Source organism: Numenius arquata, chromosome 10 (genome assembly GCF_964106895.1).
Source record: "Numenius arquata chromosome 10, bNumArq3.hap1.1, whole genome shotgun sequence".
In the NCBI taxonomy this organism is placed as follows: domain Eukaryota; kingdom Metazoa; phylum Chordata; class Aves; order Charadriiformes; family Scolopacidae; genus Numenius; species Numenius arquata.
This window is the reverse complement of record NC_133585.1, coordinates 5,316,291-5,335,528: the sequence shown is the minus strand read 5'-3', so window position 1 is coordinate 5,335,528 and position 19,238 is coordinate 5,316,291. Positions and strand designations below refer to the sequence as shown.

General features: G+C 48.5%; 2 protein-coding genes across 3 annotated transcripts in view; one reads left to right on the top strand and one right to left on the bottom strand.

The window, feature by feature from the left end:
* Window positions 1-1,723, bottom strand: part of SEC24C (SEC24 homolog C, COPII coat complex component) — a 38,570-nt gene extending 36,847 nt beyond the window's left edge. The window contains exon 1 of one of the 2 annotated variants that reach the window (XM_074154444.1): window positions 1,657-1,723. The gene's annotated coding sequence lies outside the window, so the exon portion shown is untranslated. The remainder of the gene's footprint in view (window positions 1-1,656) is intronic. The other variant, XM_074154443.1, reaches the window with a different exon arrangement.
* Window positions 1,724-3,346: 1,623 nt separating this feature from the next.
* The window catches only part of SYNPO2L (synaptopodin 2 like), a 38,470-nt gene continuing 22,578 nt past the window's right edge, over window positions 3,347-19,238 (top strand). The window contains exons 1-2 of the mRNA XM_074154310.1: window positions 3,347-3,667; window positions 17,646-17,797. Coding sequence (XP_074010411.1) covers window positions 3,563-3,667; window positions 17,646-17,797 — 257 coding nt within the window. The 5' untranslated portion in view covers window positions 3,347-3,562. The remainder of the gene's footprint in view (window positions 3,668-17,645; window positions 17,798-19,238) is intronic.

Genomic DNA, 19,238 nt, shown 5'->3' with positions numbered 1-19,238 from the left:
TATATCAATGTCCACAGTCTGTCTATAGCAATAAAGAACACTGAGTGGTGCAGCTTCAAGCAGAAAAGGATAGTTCCAGAAGCAGAAGCCTTTTCCACACAAACACCGATAGAAATGCTCATGTTTCCACAGACAGTGTATATATAAGACTGTAGGCCATACATATTCCTATCCACCCCATAACCAGAACACCTACTCTATGAGAAGGGGTTGGGGAAGAAAACAAGAAAAAAAAGAAAGAGTTTAAAGCTAAAGTTCCCGGAACCTACTCAGGACAACTTCATATTAATAAACAGTAATAACTTAAGGACAAAGTCAGGAAGGATTCTAGTGCTGCGATTTTACGCCGCTCGTAAACAACAACAGCAGCAAAACATTATATGTCACATCTCAGATGGCAATCTCTCTCCCTCTAACATCTCGCCACCAACATTTGGTAAAGCTGACTAAGGAACCTGTAACAGAAAAGGAACAGAAAAGGATCTAGGAATATTTTTATGGAACTACCCCACTAATGGCTAAAAATCAACCCTGAGTACCAAACAGAAAAATCCGTATTTTAACATGCCTGTAAAAACGTTAACTCTGGTGGACAAATTGTGATGCGGGTGTAAGCAATGCGCCCATGTTTCAGCGACCACTTCCACCAGCCAGGAAGTTTAAACAGAACTTCAACTGGAGCGTGACAGGTACCAAGGAGGCCCAGTTTGGGTGGTTCTGCAAAGTCTCCCTGATAAAGATTTCAGAGCTAGGAAGACACCACACACACATACTGAAAAATACCCGAGTACTTCCCAAGAATAAAAAGAAACAAAACTAACCTTCATTCTACTCCAAAGAGCGCTGCTCAGAGAGAGCAAACCCCAGCGATACAAAACAAACCATCGACATGGAAATCAAGAGTCCATCTCGTATAACAGCTTTTTCAAGACTACATTCGTATTTTGGTCATGCCACCTCCGTTCCTCTCCTCCTTCCATTCTCAAAGCCCCAGGCGGACAATCGCTAACTTTTATCACCAAATCCAACCAAACTCCGCCACCGGCTCTCCCCGCACGGGACGCCCGTCCTCTACAAACCTGGAACGAACGGAAGCTCGACCAGCACAACACAAGCACTGGGGGAAGGATCCGGGGATTACGAGAGATTAGGGACGTTGCAGAGGGGGTATCGGCCTCACAGCGCGCCCGGGCCGAAAAAACACCGCTCGGTTTTCCGGGAGGGAGCGACGGCCCGACACGGAGCCCGCGGGAACCGCCGCACCACGCCGGGACACCGACGGCTCCCCCCGGGGCAGCCTATACCCTGGAGAAGAAGGCCTCGCCGACAGCCGGCCCAGCCCCCAGGCCGGCACTCGCTGACCCGGGCCGGGCCGCCAGCGGCGCGGGGCGCTCCGGCCCGGACGCGTTACCGGGACAGACCCAGGCCGCTGCAAAGGCCGGGCGCGGCGCGCAGGCACGGCGGGCCCGACACGCTACCCGGCTGGGCGCCGCCAGGCCTCAACTCCTTAGCGGGGAAGGAAGCGGCGGCGCCTCAGGCTCGGGCCCCCGCCGGGCGCTGTGCCGGCCGGCCGGCCGCCCTCACCGAGTACCTCCGCGAACGCCGCCGGCGGGCCCGACGCTTGCCCCCGCGGAGCCGCTCCACGGCCTCACTCACCGCCGCTGCCCGCCGCTCCCGGCGCTGCTGCCGGGCCCGCTTCCGGTTCCCGGACCCGCCGCTCCCCCGGAAGCGCGGCTCCCCCGCCCGCCGCCTGCCACGTCCGCACTCCCCGCCAACCCCCGGCCGCCGCCGCGCCCCGCCCGGCAGGGCCCGGATGTGGCGCAGGCGCCGTCAGGCAGGGAGGGCGCGCGCACCGCCTCCGCCCGCGCCGCGCTGACGTCACCGCGGGGGGCGCACGTCGGACGTGCGGGCGCGCGGCGGCAGCGGCGGCGCTCGCACCCCCCTGGGCGGTTGTCCGGAAGTGCCGGGTTGGGCCGGGCCTCAGGCGCCGGGGCCCGGCCCGGCCCGGCTGGGCACCAGCCGCCACTCCGGCAGCGGCCCTCGCCGGGTTTGCCTCATAGGCACCGTGCGCTTCCCTTGGGCCCAGGGCAGCCCCGAGTGGGACGGGAGGGCTTTGGCGGGGTCGCTGTGGCGGCGGCGGCGATGGTGGGGGCAGAGCCGCGGGGGCCTTTTTCTCAGGTTGCTTTTGCAGTCCGAGAACCAGAATTTCCGTGCAAGAGCGGCCCAGTGGTGGGCTGAGGGCTGCAGCACAACTGCGGCCCAGCCCGCTCCGGTGACGGTGCCCAGACCACGACACAGGAGCACCCAGGGCCAGTTTGGCACCCAAATGCAATGGCAGTGCTGGAGATGTTCACTACCTAGTAACGTTTTGTTGGTGTGCGCCCAGCAGCACCAAGCGATGGCCCTGGCTGAGTGGTGATAACAATACTGGCAGTGGAGTAGTCAACCAAGCGATGGTGTCACAGCAAAACTGCGTCCTTTGAATGTTACGGTGCAAAAGTGTCAGGGATTGGTAGGATGTTTGTTAGCACATGCAGAATAAGGAAGTTTGTCCTCAGGATATTAACAGAATATTACATTTTAAGCCCTGTAGCAAAAAGGGGAACATGAGTTTTATTTCTTCTGTAACTCCAAGGGATGAAGGTGGCTTGGAATAGCCAGGAGGTCTTGCCTGCCGTGGTCCCAAAGAGAAGACAGTGAAGGACCTGGTGGCAAAGCTGTTCTCTTGGCCGTTGGGGAGTCTGTGGATGCAGTGCCCCGCAGAGAACTGTTTGGATCCCATCTGTGTAGCTAATCCTGGCTATTCTGGTCCCAGTGTCTAATATTAGGAGTGGCTGTAGGAGCTGTCGGGGAGCAGCAAGCTGCAGAGTGAGCACGTTACATCCACGGTCTGCCTGTGGTTTTCAGGGCAGAGGATAGTGTTACTGTGTCGTGACACCAGCTGCGCGGAGAAAACACGGCTGGAGAGCACAGCACTTGCAAGCTGGTTTTGTTCAGTTTCTGAGGGTCAGGTGCTATCACCTGATCTTGTACAAGTTTGTGCCTGAGTCATGTGCTTGCCTGAAACTCGTAACTGATGAATCCTGAGTGCTGGGTGACTCCAGGATTTGCATTTGGAATGGGAAACGGAAATAAAATTTTTACTGAAATGCTTCCAGCTTTAAGAGTGTCAGACAAAGCTCTGGAGAGACAGGAGGTGCGCTATTTTCAGCCACGCTCCGGTGAGAGATCCATGGTCTATGTGGGGGGGCACAGAGGGTGAGATTGACATGACACGTGTGTAGGACAACTCTGGCCCCTTACCAAGAGCAGAATCAAATGTCTAATCATAGGCAGAGCAGCAGCTGAGAGTCCAGAAGAGCAGGGAAGGCTGAGCTTGACAGTCTCAACTCTCCCCTTGTGTGTGTGTGTGTGAACTTGAAGGAGAAAGTGACCAGAAGGCCTTTTGGGGGACCGGGGAACTGTGGTGTGAATTGTGAAGATGGGAGTAGAATATACTGCCTGTTAAGAACTGGAGCCTGTTTTGAAGTTGGGAAGACAAAACATCCGAAGCTCAGAAATCATGGGAGCTGAAGAAGAAATGCTCATCACTCTGTCTGGAGGTGCCCCCTGGGGCTTCCGGCTGCAAGGGGGTTCAGAGCAGAAAAGACCCCTTCAAGTGTCAAAGGTAGGACCTCGAGATGTGAACTGTGAGGGCAGAGTTGTTCCACTGAACTCAGATATCCCTGCTGAGTCGGGCATCTTTCACCACCGTTAAGGAATGCAGGAAGTCCTTACTGTGGCAGCAGATCTTAAAAGGAGAACTGGGGTGGAATGGTCAAGCAGGGTGTGGGGTGGGACACGGGTCCTGAATTTGATGCTATTGAGGTAGAGATGAGGGTCAGGTGAAAACTGGCTCCAGTGCTGGTCTGTGCAGCTCAGGAACTTCATAAGCTGTACAACTCTTCCCCAGCTATAGGGGGAATCCCATGTATCTTCAGAGATAAAACCAAAGTGACAGTGCAGGGAAAAGGGCTCAAATAGGGAAGCTTCAGTACTTGTGTAAGATACCCAACTGAAAAAAAAAATAATTGAAATTAAAGCAACAAAAGCCATATTTGTAATTCAGTTCAACTGTCGCTAACGCTTCATTACTGTATTCCAGCTTTCAAAATAGAGGCGCATTTCTTAGGGTCTCTTCTGCTGGTGAAACTTTCTCAATACTGTCTGAAATGTATGGTTTTGATGCTCTATGCAGCAAATGTTGGTTCTGTTTCGACAACTGAGGGAAAGCAGTTGTTTGGATGGGAGATAAAATAATAAAAAAGGAATAAATAGGAACCTTGAGTTGCAATGCTTTTGACAAACAGCTGTTACTGTCCTCTTTTCATAAAGACTACTGAGTAGCTTAAGAATAAGGAAAAAAAGTCCTCTGTTTATTAAGCCCGTAACAGCTGCATTAGCCTTGACACAAGGATATCTTGGGATGTTTCACTGGAGCAGGAATGAAAAATGCTCTGCCCCGCTCCTTCTGTTTCCTTAAGTAGACTGTGCCCCTGGCAGAGAATCTTAAAACGAAGGGTTCTGTGCCATGTGGCTCACCCCAGGTCAAGAAGCGTTTGTCTGGAACTTCTGCCAGACGGTTTGGAATCCCGTAGCTTGGCCCTAAAGTGGATGTTTCTTACGTAGAGAAAGATGATTTTTTTTTTTCTCCAGGAAAACAACTTCTGTGCGTACTCATAGAGCTTCAGGTACTGAAGAGAAAGAATTTATATCCTTGAAACAGGTTATCTGGCATCAGTGGTTGTTAGGAAAATGGGATTTTCAGTGGTCACATAAGCTCTGCAGGGTCTAGGATTAATTGACTTCTGTTTTTCCCCCAGTAGACAAGAAACTGGGACTAAAGAGAGAGAAGATACTGAGTGCCTTATAAAGATTACTCAGGATTGAGCAGCAGCAAGAACTAGCCATTACCCAGGCTAAGTTGCACCTTAAGGTGAATGGAATATTGCTGAAGGGTTAGCAGCACTTCCAGAAAGGTGTTGACTAGAAGTAGCTCTCACGCAGAACGGGGTGAGACACCTTAAGTCTACCAATACAAATATATATATATTTAACAATACCTGGATATTGCATAAAAAAATAATTATGGAAAATGTACTTGATACAAATCCATTTGAGGCTCAAAGTATACATCATTCTTCAAGCAGGACTTTGATTTTATAATTATCATTTTGGGCTATTATTGTCCAGAATTTAATGGCATTCAGGTAACCATATCTACTCACTGTCTTAAAGGCAACACCATTTAAAAAGTCTCCAAAGAAAGGATCTCTGGGTCTTTACTGGGAACCCAGTAAGATCATATCTGAATGTAAACTGCTTAGAAGAAAATAAACCCCCAGGAGTCATGGAGTAACCTAATTGTCCTCCTCTTACCATGCAGAGAGTAGAAGTTTGAATCCCAGTTTTCAGCTCGTTTGAGTTGGAAGATCAACTCTTTATTCTTCTGCAGTTAGGATTCTGCTGTTGACACCAGCAGGATGAAGTCTGGGCCAAAAGGCTGCCTGCAAAGCATCTTCCAAAACTCTTACATTAGTGCTGTCTGTTTGGATATTTTAGGAGTGAAAGATGGGAAGGGTCCCATCGGTAAAGAAGCCTGACCAGGGATTGTGTCCATATGATATAACATAGAGAAACAGGCACTATTGTGTGTGTGTTTATTGGTTTATTAGAGCTGGGACTCACGTGGATGAGCAATTTGGGTGGATGGGGACTTTCATCCACGTGGGACTCACGTGGATGAGATTGGTGCCATTGGGCAGCACTGGAAGTGTGGTTGGAGGATAGTGTCACCAAGATTGAGCCTGCCCAGCAGAGCTAAGGTCAAACAACACCACGGTGTTCATTAGTACAGTGAAGAATGTGTTGTGCGTATGGAAAAACAGATTAGATAAATGAGAGGGTCTGTTAGTAAGCTGATTGGAGATTCCAGGCACAAATATCCGATAGGTGCCAGCAGATAACTGAGTGGATAGAGTTGGTGTCTCAGACGATTCCAGTGCTGTCATTTTAGGCAATTTCAACTTCTAGACTAGAAAAGTCACAGTAGTAACACTAAGGAAAGATGCCCACCCTTGGATGCCGAGTCAAATTGCTTCTATATACCTTTCTGGATGAAAAAGAGCAAGAAAAAGCTAATTTGGGCCCAGTAAGTGGAAATGAATAAAGTATAACAAATAAGTTTTATATAAATGATATACATTATAGTGATGTAGAGATGCTGGAATTGCTAGACCAGACTAGGTTCATGGTCACTCCATCTCCTGCTTCCTGTTTCCTTTGTCTTCGCTGAAAGCGTTTCAGAGGAAGCTGTGAACTTTGCCAATGCATCTACTTTTCTAGTAACGCAATGCGGGGGGAAGTTCTTTCACCCCAAGTGATGATCAGCATGCCCAATGAAGTGCATAGGAATTGACAGTCCTGGTGGTTTACCCTACAATTAAACAGATAATTATTTGTGAACAGCTAGTGCTTTACTTGTCTGACTAAATCTTGTATGGTTTCCTAATGAAGATTTGGTAACATGAAGCAGCCAGGCATTCCGAAGACTAAATGTTGCACCAAGTGGGATTTCCTGTCTGAGCCGCTCATGTTGTATTACAAAGCCCTGCAGAATTCGTCATCCTACTTGGTCAATTTAGGCAGTCACAGCTCTTCTTGCCTTTCTTCTTTCTAAAGTTTACATCACCATCATCTTTTTATTGTTTCTGTATATGGAGATTATGATAAGATCAATGACTAATTGCTGTTCTTGGTATCTTTTTTTTTTTGTTTTCCTGAAAATTCTTTGGATCTGCTGTATGCTTTTTTTTTTTTTTTTTTTGAGACAAGATGGTATTTAATGACATTAGAATGTTTTCAGCATTATTCTCTGTACTCTTGAAATACATTGGTGGGCCTCTACTAGGTTGTTCTGTCATAAGCTGTTCACAACGATGGCTTAAATCATTGGTTTTTTTCAAGTTGCAGCTAACTCAGAATGTACATTGAGCATGTGCATTTTAAACCCTCCTTTCTAGCGCAAAGTATTCAAATTTACTTCAAAGTAAAGTAAACGAGCGTGTTGGAAGTGGGGTGTGAACCCATTTTTCTACAGACTGAAAGGATGTGTAGCTGTTGTTTAAACCATTTGACCAAGCCAGGGATCGATTCCACACCTCCGTCCAGCCAACACAAAGGGCTAGAAAAGCAGCTGGATCTTCAAATGCTGGATCCACCTGCCGCTGAGCTTCTGTGCCATCCGACTCCCTGTGGGTTATGGGTTCAGGGACACACCTAGAGCAAAATGCTAGAATTATATACCTTGTGGACAGCCTCTTGGGTCGTACATTACTAGCCTTGTGTTCAAGTAGCCTTATGGAGCCAAACCAGCTCTGCCTGCCTCAAAACCAGGGAAACACACATTGCTGCTTCCAGCAGTGCCCCGTGGACGTTGAGGAAAAAGCTCAAATTTAAATAACGTAAGCAAGACTGAAATGCCAACTGACTATGTGGTTCCAGATGTGTAACTGCAAATGTCTATTCCTTTTGTCATAAACTCACCTACAAGAGCACATACCGACTATTTTGTGCCACCCAAACAATCACTTGCAGTGTCTGGGTGCTAAAAATGTCTGGTGTATATGAAGGATACCATACTGATGTGTATATGAAAGGAGTACCGTAAAAATTCTGTCTCATAGAAAAAGATACTGTAAGAGTGGAGGGTGAGACAAAAGAAGAAGCAAAAGAAAATTTATTAGTGTCTGGGGAACCCTCAGTGAGAAAGAATAGATGATTTTTAAATTAGGGTTGTATTAAAATATCAACTCAGTAATGAGTAAGCTGAAAGAACAGCAGACATTGATATGCTCAGCAGGCAGATACACAGCAGGATCAAACATCAACAGAGGACATGAATAATTCTGCAGAAATTAGGATTGGAATACGGAGAACTAGAGAGAAAATAAAGGGGAAAATAAAGAGTAAAGAACCCCAAGAGAAAAGGAAAATCTCCATTTTGTTCTTAGTTACAGCAATATCCTTTTATGTGAAATCAGTTGAACTACGGTGCATTCGTATTTGGGTTATTGTTATTCCTAATGAATACTTTAACTCTTACAGAAGCGGATGAAGTATAGTGGGATTTTACACTACCCCTTAACCAAAATAAAGCTGACTGGTATAGCTCAGTAGCTGTGGTGCACACGGCAACACAACACAACTAATCTTTGGCCAGAGACAGTTATCAGGAAAGCAAGCAAACAAGCATAAAAGCAAGAAACAGAAAGGATCCATAGATGGCAAGATTTTTATTTTAGAAAGGCTGAGGGAAAAGTACACGGTCCTGACGTATACAAAATTCTGTGCAGGAGAAGCTGTAAGTGGTGAGAAGGTTCACTCATTCTGAAAAGAAAGAAAAGAAAGTACGGGTAAACAATACCAATGGGTTCCTGGAGGATTTCTTTGCAATAAGTACATGTGCATCCAATGCACTTGAAGGTAAACAAAATGTCAAATAGCTAGTGTGAGAAAAGTCGTAAGATAGGACATAAGCATTCAGCCCATAATCAACCAAAGTAGAAACATAACGTGGAACTATATTAGGGAAATAATTTTTACGAAGATGAAGAGGGCAGCTTTAAGGTGGTGCAAGTGCACGCAAAGCTGCCTTTAGGGATCCTGCTACAAAACAAGATTTATTCCATGAAAGGCAAACCCAGTTACTTAATGCACAAAGCAAAGAAGGCACTTGTAGCTCCAGCATAGTCTGGTGCACGAGTAATACTGAAGAAAGAAGGGGAAACTGGAGGCTTTCCGGCTGGTAGCGATGGTAGAGGAGAAAGACTTGGGAGTATTAGTGCATCACGAGAGGATAATGAGCCAGCAAAATTATGCATCTCCGAAAAAAAGATAAACATAAGCAAATGAGCCTCGGGTAGCCATATCTAACGGAGATAGGAAGGCACTGATGTTACTGTCTAATGCACAAGTGGGAATTCACTGGAAATATCACACGTATAGAGCCAGCCCCTTTCAAGACAAATGAATTTAAAGCAGAGCAGCCACGGAAAAGGAGGGGAGGAGAGAAGGCTTCTTTCACCTAGCAAAAGGTTGGAAGATATGATTGCTGTCTACAAATAGACGTTGGGCAAATACCAGCAGCGCTGTTCAAATATAGGACGGCACTGTCACCGATCAAATGTGCACAAAACGGCTAACCAGGGAGGTTCAGCAACAACTTCCCAATCTAGAAAAAGAAGTGAAATCCTTTTGCAATCAGTTTATGAACTGGAGTAAACAATACGGCATCTGAAACAACGGGGGATTGGCCCTGGTAACACAGGAGGCTCCTTTCAGTTCCCTGTTCTGTACCGATCCTCTGCGGCAATGGAGTGAATTGTTAGGGGGAGCAGTGACACGGGATTGTGTAGCTTTTAAAACAAAGAATTGTTTTGTCGTTTAAGAGCAGTTCATCACAACCTCTTGTTTACCTCTTTCTCACATATCTCCACTTTCTCCATTATGTTTCTCTGTGGAAAATTCACAGTTCCTGCTGTCCCCTCTGCCAGATACCCTTGCTGCCTGTATGCCGTGCCGCTGGTCCCTGTCACCCATGGCCTGGCTGCTCGTCCCGTTCACCTTTCCTCCTGTGACATTAGTCCTGCTGGAGGCTGCTAGCTCTAACCCAAATAGGTCTGGTGGCTTCCAGATTTGCAAACACCTTCTCTTCCTCTCCCCCTTGCAGTGAAAGCTGGGCAGGCTCTTCTTTATCTGTTTTCACAAATGTTTACCGTCACACCTAAAAAAGCACTGCTGGCAGCCTGGTCTACAGCAGTCACCAATGCTGGTTTTGGAGGGGTGAGCTGTGGAAGGAGGGCTTCAGGCAGCTTTGGGAGTGCTCCTGGACATGTTTTATGGCCTGTCGGCACTTAGGCAGGTGCCACCCTTGGCTGCCAGCGAGGGAGCGCAGGCTGCGGCGCCGGTGGAACTTTCCAAGGAGCAGCTGGACCCAGCATTCACCGCATGCCGGGAGAATGTCGGGGGCTCCAGGGCTGCTGACTGGCCGAGAAGCTGGAAGCTCTGACAGCGCTGGGACAACAGTGAGCGAGGTGCAGAGCTTGGAAGGGGAGCTCTGCCCTTCCTTCCCAGCAGAGATGGGGGAAAAGGACCTCTGGGACAATGATAAGCAGGTGGCCTAAACAGAAAACCCTATTATCACAGTTGCAAATCCCCATGGCTGATTGTATCAGCTAATGATCGGGTTCACCATTCCTTGTGCCTCACCCCTGCAAGGGAAGTGGCCTTGCTTGGAAACTCCCTCCTGAGCAGACTGCGTGGATGGACTGGATCAGTGGTTATGCCCTTCCCTCTATTAGAATCTTGGCTTATACTCCATGTTTGCTCTCAGATAATCTTTAACCATTTGTTAAACTATTCCTTTCTCACTGCCCAAGCCACTTCACTCGTGTTTATTCTTTTTCTCGCTTCTTACCTTCCCTCCAAAGGAGACGAGGCAATCATGCCATTGACAAAGTGTGATGTCGGCTCCTGGTCTTTCACACGTTACTGTTCTGAATGGTTTCTCCTCTTCCGTGTGACCACAGCTGCACTATCCCATGCTTTTGGCTTCCACAAGTTGTCTTAGATTTCTGTTTGAAGGGCACTGCTAGAAAAGCTTTCCCTCTCCTTCCGGCAGAGTCTGGAAATTTCATCTTTACATCCTATTTGCCCATTAGCAGGCAGGAGTCCTGGAAGAATCTCTTGACAGATGACTATCAGCAGTTGTGGTGAAACCATACAAGCTACATCTATACCTGGTGCATTAAATGTACCTGGGACCGCTCTCTGGCCCTGATACCAGCTGCTGCAGAGTGGAGCGAAGCCCAGCAATTAACCTCTTCCATTCTCCCAAAGGAGATGGCTGTGTACAAGCTGCCCACGGGCGGTGGCTCTGCCAATGATCTGTTCTGGCTCCCAAACTGTGCCTGGGAAATGTTCTGGAGAGCATTAGCTGGTCTGAGCCAAAGATGTGCTAAGCATCATTTCAGCAGTTTAACGCTACAGGCAATTGCGGTCCAAAGCCCAGGTCATTCGCCAGCATTATTCAACCCGCTACTTGCTAGAAATGCCAAATACAACTGTGAAGGCTGAGCCTGTTTTTTCCAGTACGTTCATACCTACAAGATGCCTGCAAAGATGCTGCAAGGCACAGGAAGGTCTCTGTACCAAAGTTCCCATGGAATCCTTCAGGTGAATGGGGTACTTGTCTAATCCATACCTGTGGCTGATCCTGTCCTTGCTGCTGCAGAACGATGGTGCTTCTGCTCCTCAGAGCGTTGCTGAGAAGCTCTCTCAGGGTTAGCGAGTGCTGTGTTTTGGTGCAGTAACCCACCCTTGCAAATATGATGAATGCTGTCTACAGTAACTTTTTTCAAACATAAGGGGTTTTTTTTTGGTCTTGGATCGTATCCTCATTCTATCAAAATAGTAGTAGGTCTGTCATCTTCTAATTTGCCCTCTCTCAGCGTAAATACGGTGGAGGCATATTATACTTAAGGCTGCTGCTGCTCAACAGTCGGTAGCACCTGAAGAGACCCCTCTGTTCTGAGCAAGGGTTTTATTCAGAGCTTGCATGTCCTCACTGCCCTTTACCAGCATGCGGTGCTAAGGCTGAGAACACCTTGTTCTGGAGGCCTGAAGCCATGTCTCTGGATGACTCTGCCCTGTGTTCAAGGCCCTCTACTTCTTCTGTCCCAGTTCAGTGCCTGTCCCTGTAAAGCGGCGTTTTGGTGGCTAGATTTGCTTATGAGCTCTAATTCCCTTAGATTTTGATCCTAAAATCTTTTATGTCAAAAGGAGCAAGACTGAGCCTCTAGAAAAGGAATTACATGGGACACATAAAAGCATATTTCTTCTGAACACTCAGTTTCTTTTGTCCCAACAGCTAGCTGTGGGCACTGGGACTCTTGCTTTTTGACAAATGTATCTGTTCCTTCTGAATCCTTGCTTCATATAAAAACCCCTTGATATCCTGCTGTTTACTCTGTTGAGTAAAATGCTTATCAGTTGCTTAGAGTATCTATTCTGGTCCGTGTGGCATTATTCCTTGTTATTGGTCTTGCTTCACTCACTTTTCAGCTAATCTCCCATCAAGTAACAAAAGGCCATGAAGATAAAGCCTCTTTTTATCTACCTGCAGCCAACTCTGGCTAGATGCTTGTTCCTAGCAACCCGCTCTCTGATAAACTTTTTGCTTAGGCAAAGAAGGTGGATTGTTCGGGGTTGTTTTTCTCCCTCCCTGCCTTGTATTATCATGGCAAAATGCTCTTTTTAAGGCGCTTGCTTTCAACAGAGAGTGAAAACTAACAAGCCCTGATTGCTTACATTTGTTTTTTAGCATCTTGGATCCCCTGGTACAAATCAGAATTAAGTCTAGTCCATGGAAGTTGTTGTTCTCTTTTTCCCACGCTGGGACAGCAATATCCCCCTCACCAGTACACTCTGGGCAGTAACATATTACAGTAGTCTTGTATGCACTTAATGCCAGCACCAACATCCTCTGCCACTACCCAGTCTCATCCCTAAACTCCTTGCCCAGGAGCCACCCAAGTCTGTCCTGCCACTCAAGATGATACCTTCTTCCACCCTCCTCCCTTGCTGCGTGCATCCCACTGTAGTGTGTCTTCTCTCCCTTTCTCCATCTAAAGACTCCCTAATTAAGCTTCACTGGGGATGACCTGTGAAGTACATCTGCAGAGACACTGGTCCCACTTTACCAAGAGGCAAGTCATCCAGTGTCACCTCTTAAACAGAAATATGGTGTTTGGTCAGGAAGTTATTGGAACTAAATAGAGAAGTGTAATTGCAATGGTTAGTGTAATTATAACGGATTAGAGTAAATGTTCTCCTGTAAAATAGCTTCTGATAAAAATATGGCATTTGCCATGAAGAGGAGATGTTATTCACATACTTAATAGACAAGGCATAGGAAAAGTATCTTACTGGATTTCTGTGTTCAGGTGGGCAGCTGAAACAAAGAAAATTTAAGAGCTAGAGCAAAAGACTGTCAAAAAACATCCTGATTTCCAGGCTCCTGTCATTTATGGCTCACAGTCTGAGTTTTTACTCCAAGGTCACACAAAATATCATCCAGGTCTCCTGAATCCCACTCCAGTGCTTTAGCCGCAGGGGTATCCTTCCTTGCACAAGTAAAGATTGGGCCCTGGCCTTAGAGGAAAAACAGTTCCAGTTTCCAGGTTCCAGTAACCAAAATGATACCAATGTGGATGTTCAGAAAGAAGAGATGGAGGGTGCTTGTTTCTGCTCTTGCATCTAGCAACTACTGCGTTTGTGGTTTGGCTGAGCAGGAAGTTCTGGGAGGAGGAGACCCAAATGCTGGTTGGCTCCTGCCTGAGTTCATTCCCTTTTGGTAAAGCTTTATTTTGCTTTCTACTACAACAAGGCAGTTCTTACCTCTCTGTGGGATCCCCGTGACAGGACTACGTTTCACATAAGGCTGGGAATGAAATGTAAAGACTGCCAGGTTGCCGTGGAGTGCTGGACCCCATGGCATCATAGCTGCTGAGGGAAGGGGGGTGGCTGTGTGGTGAGAGATGCAATCAGAGAGCGGAAGGGGTATTGGATCGGAAGATGAATTGTATTCAATGTACAACTCTGACTTGACCGGGTTTGCTGCATTGCTGCTGGAAAGATTTTAGGGGATTAGGGGAAGACTGATAATGTAATTTGTCTTCCTACCTTATAGACTGAGCTGTCTCGGTGAGAGGAGGTGGGAGGTGCCTTGGGGACGCAAGGGAGAAGGAAGATGGCATGAACCTATTGCAGTTTATTCCTAAAAGTCACTGCAAACCACTTCTGATTACCCACAGCATATTTCCTTTACTTATGAAGAAGCGATGCTGGCCAGCAGGGAGGGTGGTTGCAAAGTTTCAAGACGGGTTCCCTGGGCTGTACTCAGGCAAGATGTGAAGCCACTGAGTTACTATCAGGATTGCTCTATTCTTAGCATCCCAGTATGTGTTCACCCCCACATGCCACTATCTAAATATAGTCCCTACTGAAGGACAGATGCTGCCAAGTTGCATCTGACCCCCTCTTCTCTTGCATTCTGTTCCCAAAAGCCAGGCTGAATTCCCCTGAGACACGTCCAATAATCAGCATGTCCTTTTGTCTCCCCAGGGCTGCACAAGGGAACTTGTACTGTACCGTTAAAGCCTGTCCCCAGCCCCGGCCTTCCTGGCCTCTCCTAGCACTGTCCTTCCCTTCGACACCTTTTCTTCTTCCTTTTCTCCTCATTTGTTGCCTTCACCCTTTTCCTTTTTTCCCCCCCCATCAGCCGCTTCTGTCCTTTCCCTCCTGTCTAATTCAATATGATAATAGGGCAAAGTAATGAAAGAAAACACACACCTGTATGTGCACGTACCCACGTGCTGCAGCCACCCAAACCTCTCTGACGAGCTCTTTTGCCACAACAGAAGTCCTGCCGAGAGGGCAGTGAGATGGACAATCTTCTGAGTGAATGTGTTTCATTACTTTACAGTTCCAGTTTTCCACACTGAGTTGTGTTCCCAGTAGCATAAATCAGTAAGGCCCTGAAACTGGGATTCCCTAAACCCAGCTGAAATCTAAACAGGACGCTCCTCCCGTGTGAGCCAAGGTGTGTCCACGGAGGCACGGAGTGGGAAGTTTAAGAGGCAGTCAGAAGAGGCTCAGAGAATTTGTGGGGTTCGCCCCCAAAAAGGAGGTGTCAATCCTCACAGCGTGTGGTAGGAGGTCAGACAGTGCAATCCCCCAGGGCCAGGGCTCCCCCTGACCGCTTGTCAGAGTCTCACTCACACAAGAAAGCTCTCCAGGGATCTGCCACAGGAAGCAGAGAGGATTTCTCTTTGAAATTCCCCTTTTCTCCTGCTTTCCCATCTCTTCAGAACAGGTGCTGGGTGATACCTTCCAAGCTGTCTGCAGCCTAAGCAGAAGCTCCCTGTCGGTGACGCCTCATGTGGCTCACTGGGTGCCCAGGAGAGGGCATCTTTTGGACATGGGGAGCAAGTGGCTGAGCCCGAGGGCAGCCTGACCTTCAGGGTGGGCAGCGAGCCTGGCTTTCGGACTGGGAAGCAGCCTCAAAGGCTCAGTACTGCCCTCCCTGTGAGCGGGATGTGCAGCTATGGGTTGTCATTAAAGGTCTCCACAGCACGGTGCTGGCAGCCGTGTAAAAACTGTCAGGCTTGTGCTGGTGTCCGTCCAGAGGCTCTCCAGCCTCCCGCACACTGCACCCTGCTGTCGGGGTTGTGGATTAAGTCCTGTCTTTTCCATATGACTTGCTGTCTTCCTTCTCTCCCTGCACAGTCCTCTTCTGCCTTTAACCCCTGTGCTTTCCTCCCTGGCAAACGCAATGGGGTAGGGGTTTGTCATTAAGATGAAGCTGTGAACGGTTTTTTTCCCTCTGCCCCTGGGAAGTAAATTAATAAACCTGTGGAAGACTGACAGCCAGGAACATTTACGTGCTATTTTCAGACTTTGTAGGTCTCTTCCTGCGCTGGAAGAGACCCGGTCCTGTTTTCCCAAAGAGGAATGGAGGCAAGGAGAAGTCCCTTCCTGGATTATAGAGCTTTTTTGCAGGCTTCTGCAAAAACACTGAAGTAAAGTTGCTTTACTATGCGGGCCTTCTGCCGCCCTGGTAAAATCTGAGCACAGACCAAGCCACAGCCAGCATCTTTACTAACCACCAAAGAAATGCATTGCCTGCTCAGGCTGCTCAGCCCACGGGGGGCAGCTTGTGTCCCACCAGCCTACCCTGATCTAAAGATGCCTGAAGCAGCAGCAGGGTGTAGTGAGCACAGCCTGTCCCTCCCCTCCTGGGAATCCCAAACACTTGCCTGCAAAGTCCTGCAGTACTGTGGGACCAGAGGACTGCAGGAAGCTTACTGGCTCTGCTCTGGGTGGTCACCAGCCCACATCCAGTTGGTTTCAGTACCCATGGAGGAGTACGATGGGATGTGAGGAATGCTCTGAGCACCTGCTAACAGCCTTTAACCCCCACTCTCCTCGCCTTATAATTGTGAGAGGTCCTCGCAAGTGTGTTCCTATCCAGTGCTGAGCACCAAGCACTTGGCCGCAGAGCAGCAGTTGGCCTTTTGGGTAATACCAGAAGGAGACCCTCCTTCTAACCTCTCTTCAACTTCCTAACTCTCTGCATTAGCTGCTGTCAGTAGCATGGGAAAATGTGTCGGCTGTCTCTTTCAGTTAACAGCTGCGCCTTGAGGGAGTATCAGGAAGCAGCATTTATACTGTAACAGCAGAAAAGTGGTTCTTCAGCAGTAGTTCATTACAGACCCACACGCTCTCATTCCAGGCTTATATTAACAAGGAGGGAGATAAAGGACTAAAATGACAGAGGCTGATGGATGTGGCAGCTGGGATGAGCCAGTCCCTATTTTAAGCATGCAGGCAAAATTTGGGGTCAAGCTGGAGAGGCTACAGAGTGATAAAGTGCAGTGAACACACAAACAACTCACAGCATAGCCCTCCTTTTTCCATCCTCTTCCCCAGCACCTCTCAGTCCTGCTGACAGCCCGATCTGGGAGTAGCACTGCTCTTGCCTGCCCAACACGAGCCAGCAGGGCTCCAGCCTGGGGCCTGATTTGCCCTGACCCAGTGTTTTTGCCTGGCAGCATTCTTTTATGTGTAAAATGAGTGCATTATGGGCGCTAAACTGTCCTACAAGACTATCCCATTGCTTGCCTATATGGGAGAGGTCTGTGGTTTGGGGCTGAGTGGGCATTTGGTTTGCTTGCTTGCCCTAACAGGAAGGCTAGGCTGGGTTGGGAGTTCCAGTAAGAAGTTTAACTGATGGATGATGGAACAAAAGGGAGAGGAAACGCTTGCTGCAAGATGCCCATGAGAGGCCAGATCTAGGAACTAGCCTGAAACTAGAGAGCCAGGCTCCATTCTCAGATACAGCACTGCCCATCCTGCACAGGTCCTGCTCAGGCGAAAGATTTACCCCAACTTTACACTTGTGTAACGGGACACCATATGGCCTGATGCAAATGTCCAGAAATACATTGGCCAAAGCCATTAGAGCAGAAATGCTTGGCAGCAGGAAGTACCTCGGAGCCACCATTTCTTCCCGGAGGATGGTACCCACAGAGGCTCTGTGTGTCAGGGATCATACCAAGGAAGCACAGTAGGAGCCTACAGAGGGACACAGAGCCATGTACAGGGATAGTCTGGAAAGAGTTCCTGCTCCCTCTCTGGAACACAGACTCCCTGAGCAATTTAGGAGATAGGGAAAGAGAGGAGAAGAGCATCTAGGTGTTCCTGTGTCTTTCATCTGTACTAAAGGACTTGAAGTGGGTTGGTGATGCAGTTAGGCCTACGCTCAGCAGAGTGGCTCTTGGAATTATCAGGAATACAGAGACCGAAAGGCACAGCCAGGGCTCACCCAAGAGGACTGGTCCTTCACCCTGGCAGCACAGAAGTCTTAGGCCTTATTTTGTTCTGTCAGGCATGGAGCAATAGGAGGGCCAGCAGGGGAGAAGAAAGTGAAATAAACAGCTGCTGTTCTCTCCTTCATCCCTATCCTCTCTCTTCTGTTTTTCCAGATCCGAAAGAGAAGCAAAGCGTGCCGCGGAGGCCTATGGGAAAATGACGTTCTAGTATCTATCAACGGGAAGTCCTGTGCTGGCCTCTCCCATGCTACTGCCATGCAGATCATCGACTCCTCCAACGGCATGCTCAACATCCGTGTGAAAAGGTAACCTGCTCCCAAGTGCTGGTGCTGCTTCATCCAGCGCAGCAGCTATCCACGCTTAGCAGAAAGATAGCAGGCAGGAAGCCTTTGGTTTCTCCATACTGCAAGATGTACTAGGAGGACTTCCCCGTGGCTAACGTGTGGCCATCCAAAAGTTTTGCACTGTCTCTGTGCTGCTCTCCAGAGTGCCTGGCCCTGGGGCTGAACCAACCCCAGACCTCCCGGCCCCTTGGGCTGGAGGGAAAAGTTTGCAGTGTGGGGGCTGTGCTGCAAAGAATGAACAATTTAGGCTCTGAACAAGCAGATGCCATAGGGGAGTTCATCTCAGCAATTAACAGAGACTCCAGGTCATTCTGGGTAAATAAGTGCTCTGTAGGAATGGATTTGACTACTCATTGGATAATTGAGCCAAGAGAAGATTACAGCAGGCCATTGTAGTCTGACAGGGTGTGAAGTGACTTCCAGAAAGATAAGAGGTTTGTAGCTGAGCCCCTTTTTACGGGAAGAAATATCTTCAGCAATATCTAGTCCAGCAGAATAGTGGAGACCAGGCTCAAATTTAAGCACAAAAATGGTCCCAGTGACATCCCTGGTTCTACCTGTGCTGAGCTAACCCAGTGCCTCTGCATGCTGGGTGAGGGCCAAGCTGCAAATGAATCATATAAAGACAAAGACAGCAAAGCTGTGTGAGGTCCCAGCTAGTCTACACTACAGGCCAAAACAGAAGTCACCCTCAGGAAATAAGGCCTTGGTGCAGGGGTTTGGGAGATGTGATGTTCTACAGCCCTGAAAAGGCAGAGCACTGTGAGCAGTGGGGAGGAGGGAGGACCACGCTGGGTGCTGGCATCTGTAAAGCAGGGGCAGAGGTGGGCAGTGCTCAGAGGAGGAAAGCCTGAACATGTAGGATCTTCCCCTTGGCTTCAGGGAAAGCGCCGGTGCCTTCTGATGTGCTCACCCTATACCCTAGCTGTGATTAAGTGGGATGAGTGAGCCCTGCACAAGGTGTCCAGAATAGCTCCTGGTCCCTTGCCAAGGCCTTATCTCACCCCATCGGAGCCTATCTGCAGCCAGCAGGTGCCCAGGCAAATTCCAACGGGCCAAAATCAGCAGACTTTGAATTAGCAAAGTGACAAAGGCAGGCTTCATGCAGCCCTCTGGGAGCCAACATCGGATGGTTTGGAAATAGCGTAACCGGTTGGCTTCATCTTGGGGTGGTGGAGAACTCATCAAGTGTTGTTTTCTGATCACATCTCTATTCTCACTTCATATTTATGTTCCCAGAGAAAACACCAATCAGTTCTGTTCAGAAAGGAGAGGTGGCTGGATGCCTCTGGAGCATGCAAGGTCACGTGTATTTCTGTCAGTGCGGGATGTGTGTGAACAGAGAAAGAGAGGGAGGGAGAGAGACTGTGACCTGACGGCGCACAACAAGAGAAACTGGCTT